Source organism: Heliconius melpomene, chromosome 10, assembly GCF_056956725.1.
Source record: "Heliconius melpomene rosina isolate 202511_hmr_F chromosome 10, ASM5695672v1, whole genome shotgun sequence".
NCBI classification, from domain to species: Eukaryota; Metazoa; Arthropoda; class Insecta; order Lepidoptera; family Nymphalidae; genus Heliconius; species Heliconius melpomene.
Genome location: NC_140398.1, coordinates 1,416,069 through 1,442,064, shown reverse-complemented (window position 1 = coordinate 1,442,064; position 25,996 = coordinate 1,416,069). Strand labels below are relative to the sequence as shown.

The window sequence follows — 25,996 nt, the reverse complement described above, 5'->3', positions numbered from 1 at the left end:
ATTTAACCGACTTTAGAAGAAAAGGTATATAGATTCGAAAACAGAATAATATATCAAACCAAAAGTAATAAATTTTACCAAAGTAGATTTATAATAAGCCAAACAATGATACTATACTTAATCAGTATGTTTTCTTCATTCACATAAATAATATAAAATATAAAACAAGAATATCAATATATCACCTCAAAGGCGGTGGCTGCGGGTCCGGTGTGATGATAAGAGGCGGAGGTCGAGGAGACGGTGCTAGAGCGCCACGAGGCACCACGGCTACTATCGACGCTACTGGCTATGAACAAAATGTATTACATTTATAAAAGATAGAGAAAAATTAAATAGTAGTTCTTTACTTTCGTGTAGTTCACGAATTTTGACGTGAAACGAATATAGTGTATGTAATTTTAGTGTTAAGACATTCTGGTTTTCCACTTTTTGCCATTTGTTGAGACTACATTTGGTGTACCAGAGCAGATAAATTAATAATAATAAATATAATAATAATAAAAATCTACGAGTGAAAATCTACGAGTAGTGATGAATCGTTTTATTTGTCTCTCATTTCCTACATTTGTTTTGCCTTGTCTAACTAAGCCGGAAATACCTAGCACAAATCGACATATTCTATTTGAAAATATGTTTTCTTCATACTTTGTTAGGCACATAGACTTGGGGAAACCTAGTTTTATAATGCTTTGTTTATCAGAGCAGGGTAACGAAAACAACTCATTCTTCCGAGTGGGAATCAAACTCACAGCTATCTCGTTTATGGTTAAAGGCCAACGACATCCTCAATGCAAAAATATAAAATAAAAAAAAATTCAGAATCCAATTTGAGTAAGCAGATTCCCTTAATTATAAACGAAATTGTTCAAATATTAAAGTTTTTTTACATTACTATGAAAATCACTATCATACAACTCGCTTTACCACTTAAATTCTATAGAATTATAAATGAGACTTTACTGAGACTTGCTTGCGTTTGTAGTAAGAAGTAAGATAGTTCTTCAAGTAACTTTATAATATATTATAATGAGATGTTCATACAATTTGCATAAAATTATTGCATATTCTGTGTATAACGAACGAAATGCATATTGCATAATATATATATTTCATAAGAAACTTTGTTATAGTTCTGGTAAAATTATTAACAAAAAAATAATTATATTTTGGATAAGGATAATAAAATTATATTTTTCACAAATTGAACGATCTTCATCATCCGTCATTTAAGCAACATACAACTGTACCTCAACATCGACGTGCCATTTGGACAACAAATTGGGACAGCGTAAAACAAACACATCTCAAAAATGTTCTCTACTTCTGTTTTACTTATATATGTAGACTCGTATAACTTACCCGATGATGCAATCGTTCTTCTATAATAGTAGGTGGTGGTGACGGCGGTGTGGTATCTTCGCACAAAGCCCCAAATCCTTCATGGCCAGCTTCAACCAAGCCTCGCTCCAGTTCTATAGGATCAGCTAGTAACCGTGACGGTACTATAGGAGCTTGGGAAGCGCCTAGAGACTGAAAAGAAAATTTTGGTTATAAAATATGTTTTTAGACTTATAGTTTACATAGTTTATTCAATTATCTTATTTTTAATTCTTCAGTGCAATAACAATACATAAATGAAGAAAAGAAACAATAAAAGATTTACAACCAACTCACCACAAGCTAGAGCTTTGCCATTATTAAAAAGGACCAAAACCAACACCCAACTTTGACAAGTTGGTGTACAAATGATTTAAAAATGATCTCCATACCGGCCTACGAGTACATCTCACGAGCCGTGATATTTAGATAGATGAAATTTTCAAAGGTGCTGTATTTCTGTTGCGCTATAACAACAAATACTCAGAAACAGAATAAAATAAATATTTTATCAAAAAAACGTGTTTTATACCGTTTTTATAGATAACAGTACGAAACCCTTCGTGCGTGAATCCGACTCGCACTTCGCCGGTTTTTATAGTATCTTTAATGTTTTCTTTTGTATTTCAAAAAGCCAGTTTAAAATAAGAAATAATAGAAGACGATAGCTTTGATATTTATTCAACAAAGAATTCTAGGCGGAACTAAACAGAAACATTATATCCACGCCAGTGACCCGCGTCTCAGTATTGAATAGATAACCTTATTTAACTAAATATAAATATAATGGTACAGCAATATATGGATAAATCACTATATTTTCCACTTTTAATTTCTTTTCATCCAACCAAAACCTTATCATAAATTGAAAATAAAAGTGACGTAATTCAATTTGTTTCAACTATATCAGAATTTACAGAGATTCTAAGTTAAGTTAATTTGATTTTTAGAATATATCATAAAACATATTATTTGCCGGAGTGGGAATCGAACCCACAACCATACAATCAAATAAAATAAACTCACAATCATTTATGATACATAAATAGATACTTATTCCATTATATTACGTTTTTTTTATTTATGCCACCATAAAACAGAAATAAATAAGGATTTCTAAACGAGAGGCTTGTTATCCTCGTTTATAAGCGGGCTAAAGCTCTAGCGTGCACTAATTGCTACGCCTAGATTCTTGTACCCTTGTCTCACGTTGTTTTAATGTGAATTACTTGAAAAGACATAACTTTAAAGTGGTTTATATTATTTAAAATTGTGTATTGTAGCAAATTTATTTTAATTAATGAACTACAATTATTCATATATATTTTTTATCATATTTAAAATGTTATTTCACACTTAGGAAATTTCTAAATAATTTTGTGTTTAGTATGTAATTAGTATCTTTCCATCCGTTTTAAAAATTAACTCCATTTCTATTTATTTTAATCTGAATATGACTATATTTGAATAATATTAGTCTTTTTTATTAAAGAAACGTAAAAGAATACGTATGGATCTACCAGGGTGGACAAAGGAAATCTAGTGTTAGGACCAGTAAGACTAGTGTGCTGTCCAAGTTTAGAGATGGCGGAACTTAACGCCGCCGTTTATTTCTTGCCTTAACAGTCATATGCTGTACCTCTGCACAATAACCGATTCATGTTATGTACTCACGTTGAAGTAATAAAATAACCATTGAGCAGATATATATTTCTGTCAATTTATGTACTAATACAATTAGTTCTAACAAACCTTATGAGTAATATTACAACATAATTTAAATCGAATTAAAACAGTTCTTTAAAAGGCAAGATTTATGTTCACGTTACTTCGTTATAAATGATTTTATTCTATAGAAACTGGTTTAAAAACAGCTAATATAAACAAACAATTACTAAAAATAGTGGTTCTACTTATAAAATGTATACGACTAAAAATAAAATAGACGCATGGATTTATAAAGTTAATTATTATTATAGCTCCACGCTGTATTTTATATAGCATGGTTTTATATAGCAAAGGGAACCTAGTGTTAAGACACTCCAGTCCCCATGCACCGCAAAATTCAAGACATTGCTAGGGAGGTATTATGGTATATGTGGTTCGATATTCACTCAGGTATTTATTGTACTTAAAATAAGATAGGTTTGTGAAGCAGCTTTAGTGGTAAGAGAGGTAGAGCAAGACCTTTGGTTGATCTTCGAGAATACGTTATCAATAACACTAGAAAATTACGTGACAAACGTGAGGACTCCACAGAGGGCACGTATGAGACCGTTTGGAGATATCCGTTCTCTCTATCTTCCCCTTCAGTGGTAAAATGTAAAGTTAAAATTATATAAATTTACCAAATTATATTAATGAAGCTATAGAATAAAAACACATATAAAGTACCTCATTATAATTATTCACTATTAGATCTTAGCATAATGCTGAATAGCTGAGATTTATGCGAAAACTTGTAGTGTGCTCCACTACGTTAATGTTGTTCCATACGATCTCGCTCAGTGTACGTGGAAACCACTTCATTTCGACTTGGGAAACTACTGGCATTAATTAATTCCGCTTTTCACAGTAAGTCATTTGAAAGACGACTGAAGTGCAAAATTCGTAATAGTAAATGCTAATTAAGTCAGTTCAGGTTTTTCATTCTCATTGTCTCTATTGTATTTGATGTTGTAGGGAGTTCGATTTCTTCAATGATTTTATCAATACAAAATCATTATTAGATATCTATTGATGGTTATATTTAATATTCTAAATTACGAAGTCACTGCAGACATGTGTCTAAACTAAAAGCGGTGGTTAAAAGTTCAAATCGTATTAAAAGATTTTCGGATATTGAAAATATATCATCATTTTATTTCTGCAATTTATTTTGAAAGGTAGCATTAGTAGAAGAGAAAAGATGGAGAGTTAAAGCAGTGACTGCATATATTATGCAGTTTAAATTTTGCAACCCGCTTAAACCAACTTGTGAGTATTCCATATACCTACTAAGTTTTTTTCCTAGGTAATTCTCTGGTCTGGTTATAAATGATGTGAATACTACTATTTAATACTGCTGTCGCCCCACTTGATACGAAATAAAATATTCGTAATATTATTTAAATTTATATTTCAATTTTTTTCGCTCTGGTGGCGAGGCAAAGCGCCACTCAACACGCAATGCCCCTAATTCGGGAGAAACTGGAGAACGTCTTATCAGTGGGTTTCTTATACCTACTCTGCTGTGTGCGGGATACAGTGTGAAGCTGTTTTAATTACTTATTATTTTTCTACGCTTCCACGCCATTAAACACGACACAAAAAATACATGCTAAATCAAAAACAAAATAACCACGTTCCCGCCACAGAGCGGTCCAAAAGAAAACCACAAAACTACAACCAACTACTTGCTTAGCTAAGTTAAAAAGATAAAGTATGAAATTTCATTTTACAGTCCACTTAATTAACTCTAACAAAGTAGCGGAGCGCGGTTGTCGATGATTTTTTCCTATTTTTTATTACATTTTCTTTTCAACTTTCTCTAATGCTTGCGTTTTACTATTTAAATAGGTAATTTGAATTGCTTCCATATTTTTGTGTGTTTTAACTAGACTAGAGATACAGCATCCTGCACACAGCATGGTAGGCAGAGGGAATCTGGAAAACTAGTGTTAAGACACTCCATTCTCGTTAAGGCACTTCCGTTTCCACTTTCTGCCGAATTCTAGTGGCGAAACTCAGTACTCTCGTTTCCAAAGCGAAGAAATGAAAATATTAAATATTTTATTTCTTCGAGTGAGAATCGAACCCAAAACTCGTCGCGTTTTCACTAAGATACCTACAGTGTCGCCACGACTGCCTCAAGAAGTAATATTATAAATGAAAATATTTTTCCAATCGGTCCCGATCTCGCGGGGGTAAAATTCAACGCTATAACGTCAGAACCTATCCGGGTGCCAATTTTTACGATGATCGATGAAGGCATCGAGGCGTGAAAGTAGGTTAAATTAAGTATAAATAAATAACATTTAATAGTTATGTTTACGTTACGTTTAGATGGCTATGTTTCGCCTGTTCGTGAACGTTATGAGAATAAATTTTATTCAGCTCTATATTTGTAATGTAGGTGTAGGAAAGAAATTGTGAATTATTAATTAAATTGTAAATATTAATTAAACTTAAGAAAATCGTATTATATCGTGTCGTAGTGCCGTCGGAGTTGGTCTACTAAACGCGATAGTTGTGGGTTTGATCCCTACTCAGAGAATTAATATATAAATTATTTCTATTTTTCCCCCTGGCAGACAAAGATGATGTTGATTTACGCTCAACACATAAATGTGTCCAGAAATTTTGCGGAAAATGGAGAATAATGCGAAAAAACCCTCTCACTGTCAACCTAATAAGATAAAAATAAGGTGCACTGTACCTATCTAAAGAGTTGACCTCATATCAACTAATATAAGTTTCCATTGCAAGTGTTCTCGAATGTCAAATGAACGTCCGAGCTACGAGTATCAGACACTACATAATTGCATCGCATCAGTTGACATGTCGGCGTACTCTATAAATATGAGAGTTTAATAGAAAGTGGAATTTCACTTTTCTTATAATAATTATATTTTTTGTTTTACGCTGTAACCTGCATACCTGCAGTTTCACGCTTAACAAGGTCTCTACTCTCTGCACACAGCAAGGTAGAGGGAACCTATTGTAAGAACATTCCATTCCCTACTTTCCGCCGAGTAGTGGAACTCAATGTTGCGCCTTATTGTAATTATTAACAAACATGCCTCAATGTGACTTTTAGTTTTCGAGTAATTTGTGAGCAACCACAATTATATAGGTTTACGAAACTTTGCACAGTTTTACATAACAATAATAAAATACATAGGTAGTATACTATTTTACCCCGTCTATTTTAAACATGGCGTCTTTGGTAGCAAGATGGTAAAGCTGCATTTAGTTTCTCTCGAGCGAAGAAAGATAGAAAAATAGATTTGTTTAAAGATTTAAACATTACTTCTTGGTGGGATTTAGAGCCAGAATCATCAATTTTAGTCACAGTGTGATGTATTGTGCTGCATTCATTTAAGATGTTAGAGAAAATCTGTCGTAAACGATAAGCAGTGATTTATATGCCAATCTAACAAAAACAGTTATTAAAATCAGTCAAAAGTAATAAACTATATTTTAACTTAAACAATTAAGTAGCCAGAACATCCTCGCAAGCCATTTAAAGAAAATATTTCTACTTTCGGTCCCACTTAGTATAATATATTTTTCATATATATCTACAAATTTATCCCAAGTTGAAATCGAATGCACAATTATAATGTTTTAGTATACCTACATAATATCTTCATTTCAAAGCAAATTATAGGGATATATACATAGGTACTTCCTAGCGACAAATTTCAAATGAACATCTAAGTAATAGAGCAGCGTTTAATTGGTTCTACGTCAGCGTGACAAGTTATAAAGACGTAAGGGCAGACTATGAGCTCTATGTTATATATTAATACGTATTATAATATACGAATAAATATATTTTTTTTTCATATAGTCTTGATGACAGTGAACGAGACGAAAGATGTATGTAGAGACTAGCGTTGGACTCAGTATTTTCTAGTTATCCCACCAGGGAGAAAAATCGTTACTGATTTTACAAAATATGGCGGATAAAAAGAGGGACACTGAAATAACTTAAACATATTATAATTTTTCTAACTATATAATAGGTGTAACAAGAAATATATTATATTAAAATATTTTTTTAATGTCTAACATTTTCAATATTTGTTGTCATAACATAAAAAGAAGAAGCATAAACAAAAAAATATAATTTAATTTATATAATATTCTGCGTGAGCAAATTACCTACCCCCAAGGCCTACCTCTGAAATTTACTAAAACACTTGTAAAACAATCTCCTAAATCTAGTCTCATAATTCTAAATTAACTAACTTGCCTAATTAACTTAAGTACGCCATAAACGTTTCTCTCGACGTGTGTGTGTTGTAGGTAAGTTTTTATAGTCCCTGAGAGGTAATATTGCTACACTTTGCAAATACTCCTAGCAAGTTTCAAGCGTTTCAGTTTCAAGATACGGAATGTTATATAAGTTCTCAAGTAACTGACCATTGGCTCAGTTGGTGACAAGCCTGGGTAAAAGGTGGGATTTTTTTAACTTCGAAGAAAAAAAAACAACAATAATAATAAAAAGTCATGACAGTCCACGTACTATTTTTATATGAGGGATATGACAGAAAGTGATTTTGCTCTAGATTTATTACTTTCGCTATTATTAACGCAGCGTTAAGTTCCGAACACGCAATGCTCCCAGAACAAGAAAGCTTTATACATCTTAGGATACATGGAAGTAAAAAGGTAATCCAATCAATCATGTTAGATGAATTATTGTTTTGACCTTCACTGCTCAGATTGTGACGTGACTTGGATAAAATAGGGGAAGACGCTATTGGAAGGCACTTCTCCATAAAATATTTAAGGATAACAATTTTATGTTATTTTGAATGTTTGAAAAATGTAAATTAAAATATTTTTAATAACAAAATGGGTTCACGCTTTTTGTTATAAAAATCAATATTACCAGTCTTACAGAGACATACTTACCATTAACTATGAAAGATTGATAATTTAATACTTTTCAATTTAGTAAAGTATTAAATTATCAACATAGTACTCTAGTATGTGCGGGAACGCAGTGTGTCTTACATAAACATTACGAGTTGAAAAAGAACTCAAAGCCACTCTTTATCTTATTAGCAGAGCGAGAACCTAAAAAAAAATCTTTTTCTCTCATGTGAATCGAACCCATAACTTCTAGAAATCTCCAATAAAGGCAAAAAAAGAACACAGATATTCTCATATTATATAAGAACTAAGGACATTTCCAAGTGTCTTCCAGTATTTTCCAGTAAGTACTTCTGTACTGGCACATGTCCATATTAGTTTGTTGACAACCGTGTAAGTTGTTATTGTGATATATCGAGGCAGTAAACTTTACACGTTTCTTGATAGCAAAACTTAGTTTATTATAAAATTGTTGTTTTATAATGGATTGATTTTTACATAATTATTATATTGTTTCTTATACAATCATAATATTGTTGTTTCTTATATAATCATAATATTGCTTGAGGCCAGTGGCATTAGATTGTGAACCACAACATGACTGGTTGTGGGTTCCATTCCATCGCGAGGAAATCAATGAATGAAGCTCCGCAACTCAACACGCAATGTCAGAGTCAACGCAATGTGAAACTGTGCAGCATAAACAACGTGAAGCTAAAACAGATACATCTTCAAATCCTGTCCTGTTCTGTGAAAATATGGTTATTTTTCCATAATATAGACAATTTTATGGAAAAATATCCATATATTTCTATCATAAATATTTTTAGCTAAGCTCACCTGTACAGTAGGCTGTAGAACATTGCTATGAGCTGGCCTGGCTACCAGCAACCGGACGCACGCCCCGCACTGGCGCAGTACGGCCGCCGCCTGCCGCGCACACATGCCCACCACGCACACCGCGCCGATGCGCAAGAGCATGTCGCCGCTGCGGAGGCGGCCATCCTGTTATAAAACATATATTCCTTTATATTTGTTATGGTTTTTCGGCTCCACAATAGGCGCCTAGAATTAAAACACTCCGCTCTCAATATTTCGCCCAATTGTCAACACATTACGGCATATTGAATGGCGAAAATCAACGGTTTATCAATGCGCGCTTGGTAAGAACCACAGCGGGGAAAGGAGAAATAAAAATATGAAATAATTAATTACGCAGGGCGGGAATCGAACCAGCAACCGTCGTCGCAGTTATAGTAGCAACATAAGTCAGTAATAACTGCGTTAGTACAAAACTGTGTTGCAATTATTAACGCCTGCCCCACAAGCGTAGTTTGATAAGGTAACGTAAATAATGGATATTAATTAAAAAACATGGAAGAAAAAATACAATATTGAAATAATATACCTACATAATTTTAAGTATATTAGGTCAAAAAGGGTAACAAAAAATACTTAAAAAAACACAAAAACAAGAAAATTTTTGTATGAAATACAATTTATTAAAAAGATAAAAATTAAATACTTCTTTGTTGTGTTTAACTTTGAGAGATGTTAAAAAAGTGTAATCGGGCAAGCCTGAAGCGTTTTAGCTTTACTTTTTTGGTTTTATCATATCAACATTGATTGCTGATGTTGAATAGTTAACGTTAGAAAGAAATAAGACATTACTATCTATAGATATTTAATATCTAAGAGTCCAAAATATTTTCCATAACTAGACATAAACCAGCCCTTTCATATTGAATTTGAAATGCAACTATTGCACGTTCTCAAAAGATCCACACTACTCATATTTCTTTCCTTTCGATATTACGTAATACTTGAGCTGTACCTGAGATTTTCAAGCAGCGCAAAGTAGGTATTACTGTGTGCCAAAATCTATAACTGCAGATTGCAACCGTCGGAAAGGCGATATTGGAAAATTACTATTATTTTCCACTTGGATTTGCTAATAATTTATTTAACTAGCTGTCGCCTGCAACTTTCTATTGACTTTAGATGTAAAATGGAGAATTTCTTGTATTTCAGTTTGAGTAGAAATTTTCAAGATTTTTTTGAGAAACAGCGCCTTTGATATTTATAAAAGGAATATAAGAAAATAATCGTACGCCTTGTAATAGCCGAGAATAATAGTGTTGTAAATCTTCTATTAATGGATTTACTCGTAATACATTTCTATGATTCACTCTGTTCTTAATTTTCTGTAATTTATAAAAAATAACTGTGGTTTAAGTTAAATTAGAATTAAATTAAATTAGAATTAGATTAAATAAGATTTACAAGACTACAATATTTTGGACCTATTTCATATAAAATATAGAATTTCGATTTAATGAGACGAAATTATATAATTTTTTTGCTTTGGTATGAAAATATTTCGCCCATGTGGTCTAACTGAAATAACTTCAAGCTATGCGTGATACATAACATATTCAGTAGGTATTGCATGTATATCGAAACGTTGATTAATTTGATATAAGTTAGCGTCGTGTATAATATAGCCTATATATAGCCTTCTTTGATATATGCACTTTCTAATATTAAAATGGTTTCTCAATTACCACGAACCAGTAGTTCCGGAGATTAGTGCGTTGATGTAAACAAATACTTCAGTTTTAATATGTTAGTATGAAAGTATAGGTTAATTAAAAAACTTGTAGCGATATCGTGTAAATTCAAATTATCAAAAACTTTTTTAATACTTACTCATTTAAGCTATTTTACAGCAACTAAAGAAAAGTGCTTTACACAGGAGAATATCTTACTTTAAAACTTTAATTTGAATTCTTTCGGTGATGACTTTCATAATTTTATACTTTATCTTTTAAATTTTATCTTTGAATTTTGAATTCTTATACTACTACATACTTTTATAATAGATTTGCCATTGAGGTGCAATAGGAAATGTTCCTATTCATGTTTAAAAATGACTATGTTTAAACAATAAATAAATTAAAATAATTTTAACTATTTGAATAAATATCTTCAAATGTTAGTTAGTTATTTACTTAGATCCAATGTACGTTTACCTAATATTTATCAGTGTCACTGTAGTAATATATAAAAATTTAGTAGATATTTTCTTACATTAAGAAAATAAAACTTTTTTTACCTAAAACTTTAAAAAAATTCGTTCTTTCATAATTGTTATGAATAACTCATAAACATAAATAAGAAAATTTAAGAAATGATCTAACAGTGACGGCCACTATTTGTTGCTAAGAATACACTATATTACGTTTTGTAATGTAATAATATTTTATATCCAGAACTTACCATTCATATATTATTAGAAACGCCAAGGTCGGAATAGTTAAACAAAAATTGACGTAACTTTTTCTTATGTAAAGTGTTTGTTTTCATACGTTATACCTATATATAACCTTATTCTATACGTAACTATAAATATCTATTGTATTATATCTATTTTGCTTTGTTTTTTTACATGTTTTCACGAAATTGCCTCACGAGGTGATGCAGTTGAATAAGCAAATTATTTAAAGGGCAAAAGGGGAACGTAGTGTCTTAAAACAAGGTTCCCTCTGTCTACTGCTACTGCTATCATGTAAGCCACTGTATTTCTTCACAATACAAAATGTATTTACATATATATTATTTAATATCTGAGGCAACCAAAACCTACGATTTTCAGAATATACACTTGACTAGCTTGAAATTTCTGTATAACTAGTCACTAGCCTGAAAAGGCTATTTCTCTTTTGCCATTATTGGGAAATAGGAATTGCATATCCAACAGTTCCAACAGGTAACAAACGAAGGTATTGATTTCGGGTCTGTCTATATTTATTTAGGACGTACGTTGAATATTCTATTGTAACTTTTGGATACTGTCATTCGCAGCTCTTCATTTTCAATAATTAAAGATAAAATGCTTATTGGTTTCATTATGAACATTCACAAAATACCGTTGAAATAAAAAAATAATTGACCGAGTGTCTTAACATTAAGTTCCCTGTCCCCTTACTATATGGTAAAAAACTTTTTTTAGAGAATACAATAAAAATTTTTTTCGTACTTCCACCATCTTCCTGGATGAACAAAACGAGGGTAAATCACTACTTTAGCTGAAACATAATCTACTTTACCATTCACATTTAGAATTTCATTCCATATTGATGAAAGCTTTTGGAATGCAGAAGAGCTTTAATTAAATAAAGTATGTTTAGCTTCTGCGGCGGAAACCATCAAAGTAATGAAATCGCATCGCATCAAGTGCAAGTTATTAATTGATCATTTTTGTAAACAGCGGTGTGGGCGTGCCATATTTGCTTTCAATTACTGCTGTACTGTTAGTAAATATATCTAGTATTTTTTTTATATTTTAGTCAAATACTTTGTAAATTTATTAATATTTAAACAATCTTTCACTACTGCGTTCTGACTGGTGGACAACGCACACCTGAAATTACACAACGTACTATTCTAAAACTTAGTATGTAGATTTTTGTGGATTGTAGGGGAGAAGTTGATAGACCGTAGTTTGGCTATAATATAACATCAAGTTTAGCAGGCGAAGCCGCACGAATCGCTAGTATACTATACATATAATCTCACCCGATCTGCCACTCCTCCCGGTAGCACGCTCTTGACGACGACGCCAGAGGACCTCCCACCGACGATCCCGAATGCCAACCCCGAACCATCGTTGACCAGTTCTACTACCTCCACTTGCGCCCACTCTCCAAACACCTGCTGCAAGAAACAAGTGCTTTAGTCATTTTAAAACTTTAGTTTATATTAGACCATGTCGCCTGACTGTAAGAGAGACATAGTTGTGACAACATGGAATTCAATGTGATACTTTTTCAAGCCCAATGAAGAATAATTCTGGCTAAAACAGGAACATATTGTCGTGAACCTTTTATTGACAAGGTCGCCTTTGTATACCACCTCTATGCGGTAAATATACTTTTAGTTTACCTATTTTCTTCATTGTCTTTTTATTTATTTCTTCCCTCTTGCTGAACGTTTTTTTAAGCATGCCATAGCATAGAGTTTATTTATCTATTTTTATCATAATTTAAAAATGTGAATACAAACAATAATACGATGTTTACGTTACGCTTTAAATGGGAATTAAGAAGTTTAGATGGAATTATAGCACAGGACGCTAGCTGACAAAATAAGAATCAGTGTATAATTTTGATATTCAATTTTTGTACAAATAATGTTATAAATAATGTTATAAAAATATTATATTAGGCTATCGTGACATAATGGGACAGCGCCTGACGATACGCGACGGTAGTAAGTTCGATTCCGCTCGGAGGAATTAATTATTTTTATTTCCTCCCTCTAGTCTATTAAGATCACAAAAGCGTATCGTTGAGTTACGTCACTGATCACGCATTTTTACGAAAATTGTCGGAAGGTCTTAACTTAACTCTGCTTATGCTATCTGGAAGAAAACGTAAAGCGGCTTATATAAAATTGAAATTTAGTATTATTAATTTAATTTGTCAATAGAACTTAAAACATGTCATAATACTCTCGTAGCTCTATAAAAAGTTGTCCCATATAAATTACGTGACTGATTTTCTCGATATATAACGCAACTCCAGTCTCATTAGTGAATGTACTCGTGGTATACTCGTAGAGTGTATTATACTTATAATTCAACGTATATATTTGAAGCGTTCATTATTTTACAGATTATTTTGAACTTGAACAATTTATGTATTGTGTGGTATAAAGCAAATATCAGCTTCACGCTGATCTCACACACAGCAGGGTAGGCAGAGGAACCTAGTGATAAGACACTCCATTTCCCACTTTCTCAAGTCGGATTCGAGAACTCAATGCTGCGCTATGCCTCGACATCATAGCAAAGAAATATTTCATTTCTTCGAGTGGAAATCGAACCCACAACAGTCACGTTTACAGTTAGCGCCGCTGTGCTACAACGGATATAATAAAATGTTATGATATATAACGTTCGTTCTGTTGCTTTTATCCTTAAAGTTTCCATATAATAATAAACTTTAATAAAAACTTTTAGTGACGAAATTCGATTCGCGACTTTTCACTCGATTACCGTAGTTATTGGATTTCTCCGAAACTCTTCCATACTGCTGGTAAAATCAGTTTACGATGGATCGATTTCAGTATGCTTCAGTGATTTACTTTAAAATATTTTTCTCTAACAAGTATCATGAAAATCTATTTTGTTGTAAGTTAGCAGAATATTTTTGAACTATTATGCTAAAAAAATAATATTACGCATAAATTAGCAAGCACGGTAGAAGGAACTTAGAGTTAAGAAGTTCCGTTGCCAAAAAAAAAAAAAAATTATTTGTTAAATTTTCGAGATATTACGTTTTAAATGCCAATGTTTTAAATCAGAAATAATAACATAATTAACATTTAATACAATTCTAAATCTATCTTACCATGATGCGCCCAATAAGCCGCTTGCGTGGTTTGCGCGGCTGACTCCTCGATCAGCTAACCTTCTCCATTTTCATAGGAAACGTGCACTCAGTGACAAACAAACACACTCTACACACCACATGACGACTAGATTTTACAGAAGAATATAGCAGAATCGCACATTTTCATATAATCTGTAACAAACAAAATATAGTTATATTTTAGAGGTGTGATAAATAGAAGTTATTTAAGGCTGTCGTGGTGCTTAAGTACAGTATTTGACTGTAAACGTAGTCGTTAGTTCGATTCTCAACTGGGAGAATGAGTTATTTTCATTTTCTAGCTCTGGTAACAAGTAACGTTTGGTTCCGTCACTTGGATAAAAAACTACCTTGAGATCCTAGACTAATAGGCGTCTTCAAGAATTACAAAGAACTAGGTTCCTTTATCCCCCAAATAACACGCAAGATTTCTAAAGATTAAAAAAAGTCATTATTGACATTGCAATAGAAATAGCATTTCATTCTAAATTGGTTGATTGCTCGTATCCTGGCAGACAAACAGATGATGGTTGTGACTGACAGGGCAGACTGCACGCTTCGTTATTTCATAAATAGATGGAACCGTTTTACTGGTGTATTGCTGTCTCTAGTGACAAGGCGAAGCTATTGGCTATGGTTTATGGAAAGTGATTTACGAGTAAATATACTTATATTTTATGGAAACTGATTCAAATATATAAATTCTAGATATTAAAGTATTTTTATTAGGTTGACTTGAAATTAGGTACATTTCTATGCTCACAAATTATTGCAACAGAGATCAACTCCCTAAAATCTCAATTTAAAAAAAATAACTACTTAAAACGTTAGGCACTTGACGAATTAAAATTGTGGTTATAGGTATTACTAACTAACAAGCTTACTTCATTTTATATAGCAGTATATTTTTCCGTCGGTATTTATTTTTTTCTATTATTATATGAAATGAGTAGAATTAAGAACAAATATATATTTATATGTTAATATGACGACATATAACAAAAGTATAAAGTATAACCATTTTGATTGTTCCAAAAGAAACAAAACATAGAAATCCTTTATGACGCGTGACATTAAATAATGTCTAGAATATTCTAATAACACAAGACTAGGTTCTTTTGTGCTCTATTACAAAGAGATTGTGTAAGCTGCATTATATAGTCTATCAGAATATTCTATAAAGCATTTTGAATCTGCATTTTTTTTGTGAAATTGTAGATATTGTTGTTTTTTTATTGTTATTATATTATTTCTTACTTAAAGCTAGACTTAACTTTTTATATAGATACATTTTCTATATTTATATAATTTAATTTGTCTTTAAGAGACTCCAGTCATTCTTTTAAGTTACTAAATTAAAAGAATTACTGATAATATATTTAGTATGTATACTGTATATATGGGCTCGTCAAAAGCTTTCAGACAGAATAATTGGAATATTTACAAAATTTAGTAAAGAATAAACTGATGGATATAGAATAAATAATATAATTTTATTTTTGTTTGTTCCCGTAAAAAATGTAAAAATTTTCTGGTTTTCATCACTGTTCTCAAGTTTAACAACTTGAATACTTATCAAATATTGAATGGTAAAATTATAAACAACGGCATTCACCTACCAGATCAAAAAAATAAGTATATTTTAAACATTCATATTATAAAGTATAAGTTTAATAATATCATACTCCTTTAGAATGATTTAATTAAGACAAAGTACATAGTCGTATGTATATATGTGGTGGTTTAACTATTGACATGCATAAGTACCAACTAACAAGTCTATAACGCGAGCAGCTGTGAGGTAAGGATACAGTCTGGCCTAATTAAGCTACCAAGTACGAACTAACTACTAACATATATACTTGCAATAGATATCTAGACAAATTAAAAGGCAAGATGCATTTAAGTATTAGAAATTACTAAATATATAAACAGTTCATCTGAACAGCGCTGACGAAATATAGCAACGGAGTATCTTAACACTAGCATCTCTCTACCCTACTAATATGTACTCCTGCATATACATTTTTAGTTTTGATATATTTGGGAATCCAATTTCAAATACTTTGCCGTAGTCCGTGGGTCACAAATATACTGAGTAAAGTCACTTCGTTCCCCACTTTTCATAGGATTTTTATGACGCTGTGTTAAGTGACGGAACTAAACGTCACGCCTTGTCTACGTAAGAGTGGCAAAGAAAATAATTTAAAGCATAATGATTGATGATGACACAACTCTCTTGTTTTTAATCAGACATCCCATTTTGTCATGACTAGAGACGGCTTAAATTTCAGCGGAAAATTTCGTAAGTCGTAAACGTTTAGGTTATTTGCAGCTGTAAGACTAACCTAGTTACTACCTAGGTACTAACTTAATAACCACGGGGACTAATATCGTTAAGTAAAATAGTTAAAAGTAGTTAAATTCTAAATATTTGATTTGTACCTACAGATACAAGTAGCTACCTACTTCATGAGGCTGAACACAGTGGTCCAAGTGAATGCCAACTAAACGGAAATATACGTGTGTTGCATTTAAATTTTGGCAAATTGCACAATCTAATGCTGCCGCTGCATGCTGATATAGCATTTTTTGAGTTAACCTTTGAGTTACCATCATTAAGCAAATGCTCTCTTGGCAAAAAAAATTGGCATTTCAATGCAAAAATATGGTATATATTTATTTACTTATAATTACGTACTCGTACAAATCAAGTATCAGTTTTTCATAAAATGTTAAGTATAATTTACAATAAAACATAGGACATTTCCAACTTAGCGTGGTAGTTGTGGGTTGAAATCCCGCTCAGGATTCAATTTTACATGAATAATTTTGGATGGAATAATAATTTTTAAAATAAGCTTTACTAAAGATGATCTAGTGCTAGTTACTTTTTTCGTCGAATAATGACATAGTTTCCAAATTATTGACCTCAGTATAATTCAATGTGAACTATAAAAAAAAAGTAAAATTTATGCTGAATTTTTATTGATGTGAATGTCGCTACAAAAAAAAATGTTTAATTAATTTTAATGCAATGGTTAATGCAATGGTAACATTACAGCGTATAACCAAACAGACTCTTCATCTTTATAACATTAATAATATTTTAGTTTGATATACATAGTGCAAACTACTGTCAGTTTTGAAGGCAACTTGTCAGAACATTATAAACTATTGTTTCAATAAATGTGATAAGGGTAAAGCATTTATTGGAGGTTTATTTTTTTAGTAAAATAAAAGGATAGATAAATATACGCTCTATTCACTAAGGGATATACTTTCGTGTGGATCCCTTTCACAGTAATGACTCACCACACCTTTTTCCTTTTCCGTCTGCTGAAGGCGCGTTGGACTGTTAGTAACTCGCGATCGTAGAACAAACACACTAATCAAGTTATTTTAGCAAAAACCCTTCTTTTCTATACATATGTTTAAGAATTGGTGAATAGATCTTTTAAAAATAATATTATATAATAAATGTTCGTATCTTTAAAGGTACATTGTAAAAACAAACGAAAAAAGCCGATAGTTGTAGAACTTTATAAACGACTACTCTGTAAATACCCTGAGATCCGGCCGTTGAATCCTGCATAAACGAGTTTTCTTAATTAAACCTATATTAATGAATAATACATGATTAGTAGAACAGATTACACCTGGGTTGCCTGGAAGAATCCTGCCGCAATCACCTTTAATTACATTTTTTCGTAACTCGTTTTTGGAGAAAATTGCACCCATACGTTTTTTATATGAATCGCACATCATTTGAAAGATAATCGCATAAGGAATTGGAAAATTAAGGGTTGCCAGCTCTCAGTCTGCCGCAAGTCTAGGGTTGCCTGGTTTAAACATGTCACTAAATGTTAATAATTTGCACTCATGTGTTTTTTTAATGAATTATATATCAAATTAAAGCTTATTTTTTTCTGAACACTATAAAACAGGGTTGCCTGGAAAATTCCTGCCGCAAACAGGGGTTGCCAGCGTTTGAAATATTTTATTCCGGTTCCGTTTGACTATGAGAATAGACGATGAAATGCGCGGTCTGCCTTATGTTTTAAAGTAAAATATTATATAATAGAAGGTCAATCTTAAAATCAATGTTTATTCTAATTGTTTACTTGTTAAATTATGATTTTAATCATATTAAGTACACGCAGAAAACTATTTAAAGATCATAGGGCAGAAGAAATCATCCTTATTTTTCAAGTAAAATAATGAATCTATAATATTGAGTCTTTGCAAAATCTATTTTCTAAATACTAATATTTATTTATTAATTTAAATAACCCTTTCAAAACAACTAAATTATCTAATTAAGTAAATGTTTACAAATATCGATCTACTATAAGGTATTAATTACAACATGTTTCCTTAATATAATGAGAGGTGACAATTATTGCGGATATTTTTTTATTAATTAAGAAAATATGGAAAATTACATTTCAATAAACAATCTCTCTCTCTCTTCGCCCTCTGCTTGTTTGATTTGACAACGCCGTCCGTATCCGTAGAAAGAACTATGGCGCCCATCTTTTTGGTACGAATATTTACGTTTTTGCAAAGTAAATGAAAACTATTCAACTAATAAAAACTATTAAAAAATATAGATAAAAAAATGTCGCTAGCAAGAACTTGTCCGTCTATGCTGATAGTTTTTAAGGCATTTAGGTCTGAAAGAATTGTTCTTATAATTATAATAAAGCGTAATCACTCACTCACGTCCCTAACTTAGTGTAATCAAAACTGAGGCCATTCCCACGGCCACAATTGTCACATTTTATTAAACTATATAATATTAAACATTAAAGTATACTTACGTTTTGCATTAGAAAATAATTAAAAAATACTTCTTTATATTTTTGTTTTTAAACAATGAACTTTTTGTAACACTGTAAATGATAACCGTGCATTGTGTCACTATTTAAAAAAATGTCACTGTATTTAAAATTCATTTTTTGGCGAAACAATAACATAATTTTACACTTTTGGAAAGATTCCTTGTTAAATTCTATCACATTTTCACATCTTCATTTTTGTCAAGTAAAAACGTCTTTACTCCAAAACGAAAGGTAAGTAACTAAGTAATATGCTCAAAAACAACTCATTTGGCCATCTGCACTTTTATTGCATTTAGAAACAATACATCTTCGAAAATAATTTTATTGCATTTGGTTTGCTTTGTATCGCGCCGCAAAAGTTTATCTATAGTAAAAAATAGCCAACTAATTGATATTTGCCGACTCTTGGTCATAAACCGTAAATAGCGTTTATTAGTCGGCATTACTGTCGGATTTTCTTCGAATTTATTTTGCTAACTTAGTTTTGTTTATTATAATTCTATTATATATATTTCTTTCCTATGCAAATTATTAAAAATTGCGTGAGAAAAAATCAAATCAAATCAAATCAAACAAGTAGAGGACGAAGAGAGAGAGAGAGAGAGAGTTCATAAAAACTGTATTTTTCAATATAATTAATAAAAAAAATATCCGCAATAATGGTCACCCTTCTTTATATTAAGGGAACATGATGTATATGTATGTATATTAATAGTTTATAGAAGATCGATATTTGTAAACATTTATTTAATTAGATAATTTAATTGTTTCAAAATGGTAATTTAAATTAATAAATAAATATTAGTATTTAGAAAATAGATTTTGCAAAGACTCAATATTATAGATTCATTATTTTACTTGAAAAATAAGGATGATTTCTTCTGCCCTATGATCTTTAAATAGTTTTCTGCGTGTACTTAATATGATTAAAATCATAATTTAACAAGTAAACAATTAGAATAAACATTGATTTTAAGATTGACCTTCTATTATATAATATTTTACTTTAAAACATAAGGCAGACCGCGCATTTCATCGTCTATTCTCATAGTCAAACGGAACCGGAATAAAATATTTCAAACGCTGGCAACCCCTGTTTGCGGCAGGAATTTTCCAGGCAACCCTGTTTTATAGTGTTCAGAAAAAAATAAGCTTTAATTTGATATATAATTCATTAAAAAAACACATGAGTGCAAATTATTAACATTTAGTGACATGTTTAAACCAGGCAACCCTAGACTTGCGGCAGACTGAGAGCTGGCAACCCTTAATTTTCCAATTCCTTATGCGATTATCTTTCAAATGATGTGCGATTCATATAAAAAACGTATGGGTGCAATTTTCTCCAAAAACGAGTTACGAAAAAATGTAATTAAAGGTGATTGCGGCAGGATTCTTCCAGGCAACCCAGGTGTAATCTGTTCTACTAATCATGTATTATTCATTAATATAGGTTTAATTAAGAAAACTCGTTTATGCAGGATTCAACGGTCGGATCCCAGTCTAAAAGGCCTTGATCGTTTACATTATAAATACATTTAAGCCTTGTTTCTATATGACATGTGGAGTTTCTATATGAAATATGAGAAGAGAGTCATATCTAGACTTAAAATGAAAATGAAAAAATGAAAATGAAAATATGAAAAAAATATTTAAATAATATTAAATAAATAATATACGTAATTTTGGTAACAGTATCTACATAACCAAATCTATGAACTGTATCTCATATCACATCTGCAAAATCGTCTGAAATTCAAAAGGAAATACAAAATTATTCAATGAGCAAAGATTTACGAAAGTTATTATGTTTCAATATGAATAACAAAACAAACGTTTCCAGGGTGTTACAACAAATACGCACGCGGACGTCCGGTTCAACAAAATTCTGGGAATATGCTAAACCGTAATTAGATTTGTATACAAATTTCCCTCGAGGTCGCTTTGACCCTACGCGGGGAAGACGATTAAAATTTGATAATATTTTCATGTTCATATTTTAATATATTATTTTGTCACTAGTGAATATATTAAATTATTATTCTTTTTTTTATATTTATAAATACATATATTGAATTATTTTAAAAAATGTCAGTCAGTCAGAGTGTACGAATTTTCCGTACCAATCTTAACTCCTAAGTAATTAGTGCATCGTGAAGGCTAGAAGTACTTAGTGTTTTATTTTGAAAAGGCAAAGAAATAGGTCGGCTTGTAACTATGTAACAAAATAAAAAAAATGTGGTATAAATATTATAATAATTATCTTAATTTACTAGTAATCATCACAAAACTTGACATATTTGTTTAGGGTTACGTAGCGTACGTCTTGTCGAGCTGGTCTGATGATGGATAGGAGGTCCTGGACATGAATACAACTCCAGAGTAAGGCTTATACAATTTATAGCTCCGAGCACATTTTTATTTTAAACAGTAGGGACCAACGCCATAATCATTAGAACCATTATTACCTATTGCAATACAATTACTGACAGAAACCGACGTTAGGTGTCAAAAAATATATTGGTTACAAATCTACAAATACTTGTAAGACCTACCAAATAATTGCGTAAAAATATTCCGACCACGGTTGATCAAATTTTAATACTTCGGTATTAATTCAGAACACGTGCTCTTAAAGTCGCATTATCTTGCTAACGCTACATATTGGGTACAAGCCCTATCGGAGGTATGGAGATACTACATTTTAAAATGTTTTAAGAAAGAATGTCTGTACTTTTATTATATTTTTTTGCTTTAAAAATGTTAAAAATATTTAATTAATAAATTTCTCTCTTGCAAAATGATAATGATAATTACCTTAAGGGAACCGAAATTTGTAGAAATTTCCTTACAGAGATGCTTACAACTTAAATAAGTTGTAACAAGCGTAAAAGAATTTCTTAAGAGAAGAAGGCTTAGTGGTCAGATCACTTGGAGTTGGTTACTAAGAAGCGCAGGTTCAAATCTGCCTAATTTTTATGTGTTCCTAAATAAGTTGCGCGACAGAACCTCAAACCAAATCTCCTCAAATTTAGTACATTTTCCATATTCAGTACAACGTGTAGAGACTGCTGTCGCCGCTGTCCGCAACACTTGTTCAAACGTGCAAATACAAAATACAACATGTGGCTCGTGCGCTTGCAGTCTTGCATGGACTCGTATGATTGCTAATTTCTTTATATATTTACACCCTTACGGTGATTAATATTTTCACACTTTTGTCGAGTTTTGGGAATATAAAAAAATGTAAGCGTAGAGTCTCCACCACCACCACTCTCAAAATTTTCTGATTCCAATAGGTTTATTGGAATAAAAAAGAGTGGTCCATGAGAAAAACTGTTTTTGAACCTCTGATCTATTCTATCCATACCAATGTTGTAAGGCTAAAAAAATTGTAGAATGGTATTCAGTGAAGAGAAGAGAAGACGATTTTACAAAAAGGAAACATTCACAAAACTTATATTCTAGAAACATTTAGAGAAACACACTAGCTTTACTAAAGTAAAAATATTTAAAGATAAAGTTTAACGAAAGAGCTAATAAGAACACAAGCACTAATGGAAGCACTTAAACAGAACGTATTAGTAGGAACTAAAGTCGCTACTTTCAAACAAAATCCCTGGCAAATTGACAACGTCGGGGCGGTGTGAAAGGAATCCTTGTTACCCCTACGCGGTTACTCCTAACTCATTAGATAGTAATTTAGTACTAACAAAAAATGTTGCATAGGTATTGTATATGTGTATCGCATATATATTAAGTATATTTTGTATATTTGGGCATATGCATGCGTTCTCGCATATTTAATAATTGTGCGAATCTGCACATGTATGTACAGTTATATGTTTTTATCTTCACGCTGTATTCCGCAAGTAGCGGGATAAGTAGTGGGAACCCAGTGTCAAGACACACCGTTCTCCGCTTTCTACGCAATTTTCGAGACATAGCGTGTGAGTCGCGGAACTAAAAACCGCGCTTTGCCTATGAGAGAGGAGAAATTAAAATATGAAAATCGTTTAATATACCTTATAATTTTCTAGAGTAGTGATCGAACACAACCATTACGTTTATAGTCAGATGCTTTCCACTGCACCACGACAATATATCGATTGTTTGTATGTGGGTATATAGATAATTATATTATGTAGGTATAAAATGTATATGAAAGTATGCATCTCGAAACAATAAGAACTATTTTCCATATAAACCAATTTAGTTGTAATTAGACAAACTATATCACTATACCAAAAACCAAGCTTGCGGTAGTATTTACCGCTGACCAGTGTGCATTATTAAAAGGAATACAATAGAGATTATTCGCCTAAAGCCATTTATAACACGAAGTTTAGACCAACTTCTGACATATAATATTATCAATTCAGCAGAAAATAACTGGAGGATCTAGTCAAATATTGATTTCGTTTCAGTAATTTGTTACTATTATTACTCTATACAATAATATTGACTATATCACAAAATAATAATGAATTCTATAAGCCCTGTATTGAATTGAATGTACAGATCTTTTCAAAACCAAGTTGAGCTTTCTATTATGTTGTCTCATTGGTTGTGTGTTCAAGCCTCATTGTCTGGCCTCATTGGACAATGTGTAAATTTGGTCTGTACCATGGAGCAAAATTGACTATAAATTAAAAAGAGATATAACATTTCCATAAAAATAAAACTGGGGGAATATTTTAAAGTTGGATATGAGGAAGGAATTGGAAGTGATCAAATAAAATTCAAAGGAAATAATAAAAATTAAAAAAAATCATTTTGGAAAAAAAATCATGTTTTATGTAAATAGTGGCAATCGTGATATGGATGGATAAGAATGGGTATTTGGTTATGGCTACCTGGAAAAATATTATGGTTACCCTTACTTTTTGTTTTAAATGTAGATTGATATATGGCAATCTCATTAAACTCACTACTTTTATTAAAATGGTAGAATATACACTGATTTAACCCTAGGTTCCCACATCCTACAATGTTTACTGCAGAAAATGCATAAAGTCTACTAATGAAAATTAATTAATAACCCCACGATGCTAGTTCCAGAGAATAACAAAATAACCTTTTTAATTATGCAGAGTGGTAGACATGGCTGTGACAAACTCAATTTCATCCTTTAAGGAAAATGCCGGGGGAATATGAACACCCTATATACAGCATGATGACTAGATGACATCACCTAATAGCTACCAAGTAATAACTTTGCTGATTAATTTGCAACCTCCTTTGCAACTACGTCGTTAATTTCGAGGCTTTTTATATTTCTAAACACGCTTTTATTGGGTTGATGTAAAATAAGCAGCTTCACGCTTTTTCCCGCACGGTATGGAAGGTAGCACCTAGTGTTAACCCTGATTTTGAGAGAGTGGCCCAACTCAACGCCATGCTTTTTATAGCCAGAGAGAGAAATTTAACTACTTAACCAACTATGTAATAAAATATGAGTAATAAATAAAATATTTTTGATAAAATTTAAAAAGCTGAAGCGTGACACAACGCAACGCGAAATAAATGGGAACACACACACACACGCACACTCAAGGGAATAAAATTTCTAAATTTTTATTTCCTCGCTCTGGTAACAAGGCAAAAGCGCGGTGCTTAGTTCCGCCACTCAAACGGAACGGAGTGTCTCAACATTAGGTTCCCAGGTTGCTTCAGCGTGAAGCCTAAAAAAAGGAATTGAGAATAAACTTGTGTTTCTTAATCACAGACATCTCCTTATTTTCAATCAAAGTTAGTCTCATATTTTGATTTCGAATTTCTATCTCTTTCAGCTATCTATAGGTAAACAAATCCGCTTAATAGCTGCCATTTGATTAATTCGAGACCTTTCAGAAGTTGGTGGTAATGAAGGCCTCTCATTTCTCGTTTTCTAAACGTTATATTGGACACTTTGATATTAGAGACCTTTTGAAGGAAACATGATGAACAGTGATTAATACAAGTAGGTATGTAAGTAAAGTTTGTTTTCTTTGAAGGCTATTAAATGATAATTATAACTTTTGTTACTTAGTGAGATTCTTGATATTATGTGGAGTCAAGAAGTCAATAGCTTATATCTTTTAAATATAAAACATTTTTACAGTAGTATATATTTATTTATACTACTGTATGAGTAATTAAATAATGTTAACGTAAACGTTTCCGTTTTAAGTATATCAAGAAAATAACAGCATATCAAATTATACTAATGCCTCTTGGATTCTATTATCTATTTTATTTAAATACTCCCACAAAGCTATGGGATCTTAGAAATCTCAAACTTTTTAGGTTTATTACTAAAATGGTCCTTTCATTGCCTTTCTATAATAATAATGATAAGAAAGAACTTTGAAAAATACTTTAGATAAGCTCTGTTTAAAACCTATTAGAATTTATACGAATTCAATGACAAATTATATGGTAAAAACCCTTTGAACATTTTTTTTGAGCGTATATACATATGTAGGTACATTATACATTTAAAATTTAAAATATTGTCATATCATTTTCTATTTATTTATTTTTTTTCAAAAGCTGTCCCATGCATGTAATGCATATTAGACATTCATGTTTACCAACGACAGGACAGGCCTCGTAAAAAGTTATCAACTTTTTTATTTTCATGTAGTTGGGACGTGTCTGATTGCTCATCTAGTTTTGGATTCAAACATCACCCATGGGAATGTTGGAACCGCTGTGACGCAGTGGCACAGCGTCTAACTGTAAACGCCGCCACTCAAGAAATGGGCCTAA

At 31.6% G+C, this 25,996-nt stretch overlaps 1 protein-coding gene across 1 annotated transcript in view; it reads right to left on the bottom strand.

The window, feature by feature from the left end:
- LOC146535099 (multiple PDZ domain protein-like) overlaps positions 1–25,996 on the bottom strand; it is a 127,195-nt gene that overhangs the window by 97,776 nt on the left and 3,423 nt on the right. The window contains exons 2-6 of the mRNA XM_085191767.1: positions 14,379–14,552; positions 12,544–12,681; positions 8,806–8,970; positions 1,363–1,533; positions 186–289 (exon numbers count right to left, since the gene is read on the bottom strand). Coding sequence (XP_085047893.1) covers positions 186–289; positions 1,363–1,533; positions 8,806–8,970; positions 12,544–12,681; positions 14,379–14,381 — 581 coding nt within the window. The 5' untranslated portion in view covers positions 14,382–14,552. The remainder of the gene's footprint in view (positions 1–185; positions 290–1,362; positions 1,534–8,805; positions 8,971–12,543; positions 12,682–14,378; positions 14,553–25,996) is intronic.